This window comes from Tupaia chinensis, unplaced genomic scaffold (genome assembly GCF_000334495.1).
Source record: "Tupaia chinensis unplaced genomic scaffold, TupChi_1.0 Scaffold000647_1, whole genome shotgun sequence".
Lineage (NCBI taxonomy): Eukaryota > Metazoa > Chordata > Mammalia > Scandentia > Tupaiidae > Tupaia > Tupaia belangeri.
Window position 1 is genome coordinate 1,742,190 of NW_006160168.1, and position 10,663 is coordinate 1,752,852.

The following is a 10,663-nucleotide window of genomic DNA, read 5'->3' on the forward strand; positions in this document are numbered from 1 at the left end:
AGAGTGTTAAAGATTTATCCCTTGATGTTTCCAAGATATTTACTTAAAGTTTTCCATAGTTTATCTCTTTTCTATACAGTGTATGTAAATGATTTCATTTGTTGACCAGCAATAAATTCAGCCTTATGTTATCAAAACTGCTACTTTATTATTACTTTAGATTTCTTTCTGTTTTCTTTCTTTTTCCTTTTTGTCAGATATGGAAATTTAAAGGAAAAGAAGGCACTATTTCTGGAAGACATTGCAACCTATGGAGACACATTCCTTCTCCTGCCAGCGTTTTCCTTCAGGGCCAATACGGGCACCTCTTTTAAAGTGTTCTACACACTAAAAGAGTCTAGAGCAAGACAAAAAGTTCTGTTTTTCCATCCCAAGTACCTGAAACATCTTGCCCTTTTCTGGAGAACTAAAGGTGTGACTGCATACCGCTTGTCCACCGGCTTGATGATCACAAGTGTTGCAGTAGAACTGTGTGAAAATGTGAAGCTGTATGGATTTTGGCCCTTCTCTAAAACTGTAGAAGACACACCTGTCAACCACCACTACTATGACAACACATTACCTAAGCGTGGTTTCCATCAGATGCCTAAAGAATATATACAAATCCTTCAACTTCATGTCAAAGGAATTCTGAAGCTACAATTTAGCAAATGTGAACTGGCCTAAACAAAGTGTGTGAAGATGGGAGTAATTTTAATATAATGCTATAGGTGACTAATAGTGTTTCTAGACACTAATGAAAGTGGTTACCAAGTAGATAACAAGAGCCCCCAAACTTAATTTGACCAAAGCTCCCTCACTAACTTTGCAACGTCAACAAGTCACCCAATTATTCTGATCTTTAGTTTCCTTCTCTGTAAAATAGGAGTCATGGTATCTGATTCACACAAGGAAATATGTAATTTATGAAAACTCTTGGCAAAGCATTTGGTGTGAGGTAGGGACTTAATAAATTTTTCCTTGTTAATGTTTATAATAGCCATCTCCATACTGACCATAGTGAAGATAAATAAATATGTTGTCTCCAAGACCCTTTCTAAAGAGAACAGTTAAATTGCCAGTATTCCTTGGGTTTCTTTCTCCGGCAGGCTTTTCTTTATTAGTAATATCTTTCCCACTTTTCTTTCTGTCTTAAAGAATGCATACAAGAAAACTATATACTTAAACAAGAGGTCGTTGATTCTTCAGGAATGAAATTATTTTCGTATAACAATGTGCCTGTTTCCGATTAAATTCCCTTGTGATATAAGCTGCAATGATGTGTTGTTTGGATTTAGATTATTTCCTTTCTTCCTTTATCTACATTTTTTATCACACTTTATAATTTTGTATAAACTTCTTGCCTCACTCCGATGCATTTTCTCTACTACTAACAGTATCTACTTCAAAGACATAAGACCAGTCTTACCTTTTGTCTTGTCTGTGGAGTCACTCATTCAATTTGATTTTTAAAAACTATTGAACAGCTACTTCTTGCCAGGTCTTCTCCCTGGGTCTGTGTGAGAAATAGAAAGATGACTCCTTCTAGTAGGAGGATATTGATTTGTGTATCATTAACTGTGACATGATATGCAAGTCCTATAATGACAAAAATTATGAATAAAATGCTACAAGGAACACAGAGAGGAATAATTAAATCTATTTCAGTGGAATCTATTTCAGTGTATCTATTTCAGAGAAGAGGTCATTTCCAAATTAAACTTTGATAATGAGTAAGTTAGTAATCAAGAAGATTCTAGGTAGAAGGAGTATGATAGAGGAAAAAGCTGTCCCCTTGATTTTGATTCATCAAAATGAGGATATTTGAAGACAGATTGTGGTCTTTGCCCCAGGAACTATTACAGGAGAAGAGGGTACAGTGTGTGGGATGGTGGCTTGAGCCCATGTCTGTGAAATAGAATAATATCAACTTGATTAATTTCACAGGAAGACTGTAAAGATTATAATGTACAAAAACTTAATTTTCACAAGGAAAGACAGATGCTTACATAAGAGATAGGACTCATAATTTAGACATCAAAATAAAATAAAACTTGAGTAGATACTGAATATTAGCACCCCATTGTGTTATAGCCATACATTTTAATATAGGTCACCTCTGCATTTACTGAGCAAGTTACTTCACTAAGTAATTATGTGCATAATTTCCTGCTCATTGTTGTACCATCAAAAGAAGACTAGAGGGCCAGTCTCATGGCCTAGTGGTTATGGGAGCCAGATTTCACATGGCCAATGAGTGGTCAAATCCCAGCCCTGGTGTCTAAAAACATGCCAGGAACATGTGTACATGTACCCCAAATGTTTTCAGGATGGAAACATGGAGTAGAATAGATTGAGGCATGGCCATACCCCACTGGGGGGGTGCTTTCTCCCTCTCTCTCTGTCTCTCTCTGGCAAGTGAGCACAGCCTCTGGCAAGAAAAAACAAAGGAAAGAAGAAAAAGAAGATGGGAAATACTGATAGGAGGGTGGAAAACTGGGTTGGCATGCCAAAATAATTAGAATTTTTGGATTTTACCTGAGCCAGATTATTGTTTTACTAAATGTTCACTTTAAGAGCACTCTGCTGCAAATTGTTCATTTTGATAAAGTACATCTTTACTTTGATTGTAGTTGACATATGCAGTGTTATTTTTAGTTCATATTTTCATTTGTTCTTTCATAGCAAATGAAATTTATTACTTCATAAATTGATCAAAAGTTTGTATATATTGTTTTCCAAGAGGAAAATATTTTCTGGTTACATAAAGTGCAATTTATTATTTTTCTCTTTGTGGCAAATAGGTAGCTTTCTCTGTTTTTTTACTAATGGATATAATTAGTTTTTAATAAGCTGTTAGCAGTACTTAAAATGTTTCAATCACCCACTCACAATGAATTTTTCAAAAATAGATCAGAACACTAGTATTTTATAGTTAGTGAAATGTTTTCCTCAAGATATTTTATGGCAAGTAAAAAATTATTTCTTTCTGATAATATTAGAAATATATGCCTGCTGAGTAAAAGTAATAGAATATATTTAAATAAATCATTAAATATACAATGTGATGATTTTATATGCTATTTTAATAAAAGTTACTTATGATTAAGATACAAAGAGCTTACTTACATTTTCCCCATATAATATCCTATTTGAACTTGGGAAATTTTCTCTAGCATATTAAAGAAAATCTCCACTGTCACTGATAGGGATTTCAGAAATATTCAAAATACATATGAAATCAAGGAGCATAATGATACTCATGTTCTAGTAAAATTCAGTAGAAAAAATTGGTTGAGATTTCATGGAGAAAATTATAGACCTGTCCACATGAGCACATTTGAGGTTTATTACTTGTTTAGCATTTATTTGTGTTGTCATTTTGAAAACATGTTTGAAATTGTGTAACAATCCTACTGATATGTACTAGTTAAGTCTTTGGCCAAAAAGACATTAAGAGACTTCATGAAAGGCTCACAATCAGACGTGGTAGAGGTTCATCTACAAATCTACAAGATGAAGTGTATAGTTTTTGTTTTGACCTCGGTGGAAGACTTGGCAGTAGTTCACCATAACAGGACAAAAAGAATGGTGACTTCTGTTTTATAATTTGCATAGCTAATATGCATAATCAAACTTATATTCTATTTCATGTGTTATATAGAACACATACAACTTGTTGTTTTCTTTGTATCTCTTTCCCAAGTTGATCTGTAGTTGTGGGGTTATCAGCCAATACATGAAGTTATCCTGAACCTTCTTCAGGGTAGTTAGTTTTTCAGGGAGAACTAAAGGGAATGAGAGGCCCATCTGCTTCATTCACATCATTACCTTCCCTTCCTGGCAGAGCATGACTTTCTATCGTGATGTGCCCATATGTCTTTTGGTTCTCGAGTGCAAGGTTACTAATGACATTCTAAAATAGCTTAGAACATGAACTTTGACAGTACGGTCTATCAGCCTTATAAATTGTGAAATGTAAGTTAAAGTTCTTCTTGTTCTGTTGTGGTGAATTATTGCAAGTTTTTCACCACGATCAAAACATAAAGAAAAACGTTGAACTCCATCTTGTACATTTGTAGATTAACTGCCCTAAGTCTGACTCTTGACACTCTCGGGAAATCTCGGTGTGTAATGAGCATTGCTTAAATGTCGTTAGATGTATTGAATTTGATCTTTGCTCTTAATGTTCATTTATAGGTATTGAAAATGGGAAGTCTGAGTACTGGTGGTAGACAGTAGTAGACCATTAGTTAGGATTCTACTCAGTCTACTGTGTTTGTTATCTGCCACATACAAATTAGAAGATGAATTTTGACAGTATGCATATTGGCTGTGTAAATTATAAAATACAAGGCACAGTTCTTTTTGTTCTATAATGGCGAACACTTTCTAAAGGAAATATTGGCTTGCTTGATTCTGTTTTCTACTTGTTGAAATGCAGTGAAATAATAAGATTTCAAAATAATTGCCAGTCAAATCCAAGTGTAAGACAGAAATATCCATTTAAGTCAATAGTCCAATAGTCCATTAGGCTATATGGTCCCTATACAGAACTCCATGAACAACTGCATAGTTTAATTTTTGCAAAACAGAATAGTCCTTGAAGTCCCCATTGTTTTATTTCCTTCGAACAAAAGGCAAAGACAAATAGATCATGACTTCCATTAAAGAAGATTTTCCCCTGCATGTAAATTCCAAGCTAGTAAATATGTGGCTCTCAGCCAGGTAATCAGTCAAGGATGATTTTTTTTTTTTGAGGACTTTCTATGTATAGAATTCAGAATTAAGTCATAAATCAGACTTGTTATTGCCTAGATTTTTTTCTTGTATACAAAAATTTTATCAGCTAAATACTCTATCATGTCAGATGCCCTACATCATTCTACGAATTTTAGGAAACTTTGAGAAAATCGAAATTTTGTGGATAACAGGTCCATTAACACCCTAAATAGCTCCTGCAGAAGTATGGTTATAATGTGATGTGTAATATAGTTATGACATTGAAAACATTTTATTTATGTAACATGATATGGAAACACATTATAATACTATGAAACATTGAAGGCATTGCAGGAACTTACCTAGTATATCTGGTGCACTAATAAGAGTGTTTTTCTTTTAAATATTTAATCAAAAATTTTTGTTTGGAGTAGGAGTGTTTAGATTTCTGTTTAGATGTGGTTTTAGAAGACTGATTCCATAGTCAGCAAGGTTACCATTACACTTCTGCGGGTAGAAAGGAATATTTCTCTTGCCCTTTCTTATTCTGGGTCATCACCCTTAAAAAGAATCCTTTAAGTTAAAAAATGAGTGGCATATGATAAAGACATACCACTTACATAATGGAGACAGAACAGATTCTTTAGTATATGGTGTTGGAACACTGGCTCATGATATGGAGAAAAATAAGAGCTTAGATTTCTCCACATAAAAAGCTGGAGTCCAGATAAATTAAAGATGGATTAAAAAGTAACACCATAAAGCGAGTAAAGGAACATATAGGTCAATTATATCTGAGCTATAGGTGAGGAACTGTACTTCTTAAATGTGACCCCAAAATAATCTTTTAAAGTATTAGGTTAAGAAATGATGGTGATGACTATGTTAAGGTGAATGATTTCTATCCAATGAACAGGATCTTAAATTAATAGGCTGGTAACAGATTGGAATAGTTTCAGCAATCCACAAAATTAGTGAAATTATAAAGAGCCATTTCAAAGAACTGTAAATCCACAAGTAAGACCGGAAATCCAACATTAATTTCAAAAAAATAGGGATGTGATTTACAAAGATAAAAGTTAACTAGCTAATAAGAATAGAAAGTAATTATCAAATTTACTAGTAATCTGAGTAATGCAAATTAAAGTGAGATACTACATTCATGATATTGGCAAAAATCAGTAAGGCCAAGTGCTAGTAGAAGAATTAAGTGATTCAACCAGTTTCAAAAGCAATTTGGAAATACTGGGTTAGTAAAATTGATCATGTATCTATTCTGTGGTCCAGCAATCACACTTTGGAATATATGTCAGAAACCTTTTTTTTTTTTTAATGGTAGAGAGCACATGCAGAAGAGAGAGACAGAGAGAAAGGAGAGAGAGAAAAAAAACCCTTGACAGGGTCTCATTACACTGCAGTCCCCCTTCCCCAACCCTCCAGCCATCTTAAGATCTTAGGCACCTATGTGTACCAGCACTTTCTAAGCCAACCCAGGGATCTACACGTGTGGTCAGCGATGTGGCTTCCAGAACAGCAGTCCAACATGCTGGGGACTGTGCCTCTGGACCACCTTGGCTGCGCCCCAGGAAGTTTTGGTGTAGGTCTACAAGGAGACAAGAACTAAGATAGTTATTTCATTATTGTAGTGGTAGCAGACAACTGGACACACAGGTGTCCATCTCTTGGAGACCTTAATTTTCATTGATATGTAATGAGGAATTCAATACAGCAGTTACACACAATTTACTGATATATACAGAGAGTACCAAGGATTGATCCTTAAAATTAAACATAAAGAGAAAAATAGGAGATACAGTACAATGTCATTTAACTACTTGAAAGCATACACATGTATACATACATGCATATTCAAAGACATATATAAAATACAAGAATAGTGTCCATTAAGGAAAGAATAATGGAAGTGGGTTTAGGGATGGAGAAAACTATTTATGTTACCATGTTTAATACAGCAACCCTTTGATCCATAGAATCCATCCTCACGTAAAATATTCTTACTATCATATAAGTAAATATAGACCTTGAAATTCAAAGTGGTAACTCATGTAAGATTGCATTATGAATAAAGCTAGTATTCAAACTCATGTGAGACTCTAAAGCCAATTATTATATCCATTATGCAGGTACATAGTAAAAAGGTAGATCGATGTCATCAGATATAAATGACAATAAACTACACATTTGAAGTGTACAGGTTGAAGTTTTGATGTGTACACCCGTGAAACATCTCCACAATCAAGGCAATGCACGTATCCGTTACCCTACACGTTTCCTTACGTCATTTTATAATTCTTATCTCACTCCTTCCTATCAGCCCACCCTAGCCCCCAGTCAATCCTTGATCTTCTTTTCTATAGACTGGTTTACATTTTTTAGGATTTTATATAAATAGAATCATGCCATGTGTGCTTTTGTTTTCCAACTTTTTTTTTTTTTTGCTCAAGATAATGTTAAGTTTCACTCATGTAATTTGTGTATTGATAGTTGATTCACATATTTGCTGAGTAGACTTCTGTTTGTATGGACATAACACCATTTATTTATTCATTCACTGGCTGATGTACATTTTAATTGTTTGATTTTGAGTGATTACAAATAAAGCTATCATGAACATTCCTACACAAGTCCTTGTGTAAACATATATTTTCATTTTCTTAGGGCAAATATCTAGAATTGGAATGACTAGGTCACATGGCCAGGGTATGTATAACATGTTTAAAAACTAACAACCTGGGATCAGCAGTTAGTATAATGGCTATGTTGTTGGACTCCCACATAGTCGACCATGGTGGCCCTCTCTTTCCTTCTCTCTGTGTGTCTCTCTCTGTCAAATTAAAAATAAATGAATGAATAAATAAAATTAAATAAATCATTCTTTAAAGAAAATGTTCATGGGACCAGCAGTTAGCATAATGGCTATGTCACTGGACTCCCATGTAGTCGACCATGGTTTGAGTCCCAGACCTGGTGGCTTAAACTCACGCCGAGCGCATGTGCGTGTGTGCCCAAGATCCTGAGAGGAGAATGGAGGAGAAGGGATTTCGGCATGACCATCCCCCTTGTGGGGGTGATTTCTCACTTTCTGTCTCTTTGTCTCTCTGTCTTTCTGGAGAGCACACGCGCCCTATAGCAAAAACCTCTCCAAAAAAAAAATACTCATTTATTAATTTCACCCACAAGGAAGAGAGAAAATTACACTTCCAACAAAACCACCCACCAGGTTTCAAGCCAGCCTTGGGCCATGAGCAAGCGTATACCCAGCATAATCAGGGAGGTCTTCAGACTTGAATTAGGAACCTTCTCATGTAGGGTTGCCTCACAGAGTATTGTGTTTTACTACTACACAACAGTCTGGCCCCTCGTTGTGATTAAATTTGCATTTCTCTTTTCATTGCCTTCTCATTTGTTTATATGTCTTCTATATAACTTTGGTGATGAATCTATTCAAATATTTTGATCTTTTATTAGTGACATTCTCTTCTTATAGTTGAATTATAAGAAAGCTCCATATATTCTAGATACAAGTCTTTTGTCAGGTATGTTTTGCAACTGTTTTCTCTTGGTCTGTGGTTTGCCTTTTCATTTTCTTAAGAATATCTTTTGAATAGCAAAAGTTTTTAATTTTTTGAGTTCATTGATTTAATAAAATTATTGTTTGTGTTTTTTTTCTATCAAATTTAAGAGAGTTTTTCCAAACCCAAAATCACTAAGATTTTTTTCCCATGTTTTTTTCTGGAAGGGATATAGTTTGGCTCTTATACTTAAACCTAGGAGGTATTTAGGGTTATTTTTTTTGTGTGTGTTTAGCATCTGAGGTAAGGGTTAAAGGTTGTATTTGCATATATCTACACAGTAGAATTTATTGAGATTTCCTTCATTACTTTAGCAACTTGGCTGAAAGTCAGTTGATTTTTATTTATATTTGGATTTATTTATTTTTGGACTCTATTCTGTTCCATTGATTTATTAGTCTATTTTATGTCAATATCATGCAGTATTGATTACTACAGTTTTACAATACAACGGAGTGAGTAATCTTGTTCTTTTTCCAAGTTTTGTTTGTTTCTGTTATTCTCGAAGTTTGCATATTTTTATATTTTCTTCCTTACATGTTTAATAAAATTCACTAGTGAAACCATTGGGCCTCCAATTTTTCTTGAGGGAAGTTTTTAAATTTTGAACAATTTCTTTAATAAACATAGGGCCATTCAGACCATATATTTCTCCTGAGTAGAATTTGGTAGTTCGTATCTTTCAGAAAAGTTATCCTTTTTAACAATATTTATTTATTTAATTCCATTTGTTATTATTATTTTTTAAAATTTGACCAGAGAGAAGAGGAAAAAGGAAAGGGAAAGCGAGAAAGCAAAGCTGCCAGGTCCTGGACTCAAACCACAGTCAGCCATGTGGGAATCCAGCATGCTTAACCACCATGCCACCTGCTGACCCCAGAAAATGTATCCTTTTCATCTACATTATGAATGTATTGTCATAAAGTTGGTCATAATATGCTCTTCTCCTTTTAATATAGTAGTCTCTCCAGAAAACCCTCCTTCTTATTTTGTATTTTGGTAATTGGTATCGTCTCTCTTATTTACCTCTGATCTGTTTGGATAGAGGTTTATCAATTTTATTAATCATCTTGAACCAGCTTATGACTCTGTGCACTCACCAGAGAGAGAGAGAGACAGAGAGAAGGAAAATAAGAAATCACCCCCCCCAGGAAGGATGGCCACATCACAGTTTCTCTTCCCCTCCATTCTCCTCTGGGGATTTGGGGCACACACACACACACACACACACACACACACACACACAATGATTTTCAAGCTGCCGGGTTCTGAGCTCAAACCGTGTCAGCCATGTGTGAGCCCAGTGCCTTCACCACACTATCTGCTGGCTTGACCTTTTATGTTTGTTGTTTGTTTTTAACATGGGAATTTAGCACTATAGCGTTTCCTCTGTAAATTTTGATATGTCATGTTTTCATTTCATTTATTTTAAAATACTTTCCCAATACATTTTTCTATCTCCTTTGTACCACAGATTATTTAGAAGTGTGCTATTTGGTTTGCAAATATTTCTGAGTTTTTCCAGATTTGTTACTGTAGAATATTTTAAAATAATCAGTGTGGTCAGTAAACATGCTTTGTATGATTTTAATTCATTTAAATTTATTGAGGGTTTTTTTAAGGGCTCAAAATGTGGTCTTGGTAAATATCGTGTGCACTTGAATGTTTATTCTGCTGGTATTGATGATGTGTTGTTCAAGTCTTCTATATATTTTTAATTTGATGCATACCTCTTCTATCAATTATAGAGAAAAGAGTTAAATCTTTTACTATAATTGTAAATCTATTCATAATATTTTTGCAGTTCTATTAATTTTTTTCTCCATGTATTTTGAAACTGTGTTAGTAGGTGCATGAATGTTTAGGACTGCTATGTGATTATTTTTGTTTGTTTGTTTGTTTGTTTTGCTATAGTGCACGTGCACTCGCCAGACAGACAGAGACAGACAGAGAGTCAGGAAGTGATAAATCACCCCCCCCCCCGGGGCGGGGGGATGGGCATGCCAACTCACCCTGCAGGGGGTAATGACCACACTGCAATCCCTTCTCCTCCATTCTCCTCTCGGGATCTTGGGCATGCACACACACGCGCCTGGCGTGAGTTTTAAGCCACCGGGTCTAGGATTCAAACCGCTGTCAACTCCGTGGGAAACCAGCAACATACGCTAACTACTGGTCCCAAGGACTGCTATGTTTTCTTGATCAATGGCCCTATTATCATTAGGAAATGATCTTTTTATCTCTAGTAATAATTTTCTCTCTAATCCATATTGTCTGATTATTATAGCTTTTTTATATTAGTGTTAGCATAACTTTCTTTTCCCTTGTTTTGCTTTTAAGTTGTTTTTTTAACTTTAAAGTGGTTTTAT

The 10,663-nt window shown here is 34.8% G+C and overlaps 1 protein-coding gene across 1 annotated transcript in view; it reads left to right on the forward strand.

Moving 5' to 3' along the window:
• Positions 1-1,247, forward strand: part of ST8SIA6 (ST8 alpha-N-acetyl-neuraminide alpha-2,8-sialyltransferase 6) — a 176,935-nt gene extending 175,688 nt beyond the window's left edge. The window contains exon 9 of the mRNA XM_027776231.1: positions 198-1,247. Within this exon, the coding sequence (XP_027632032.1) occupies positions 198-666 (469 nt within the window). The 3' untranslated portion in view covers positions 667-1,247. The remainder of the gene's footprint in view (positions 1-197) is intronic.
• The last annotated feature ends 9,416 nt before the right edge of the window (positions 1,248-10,663 follow it).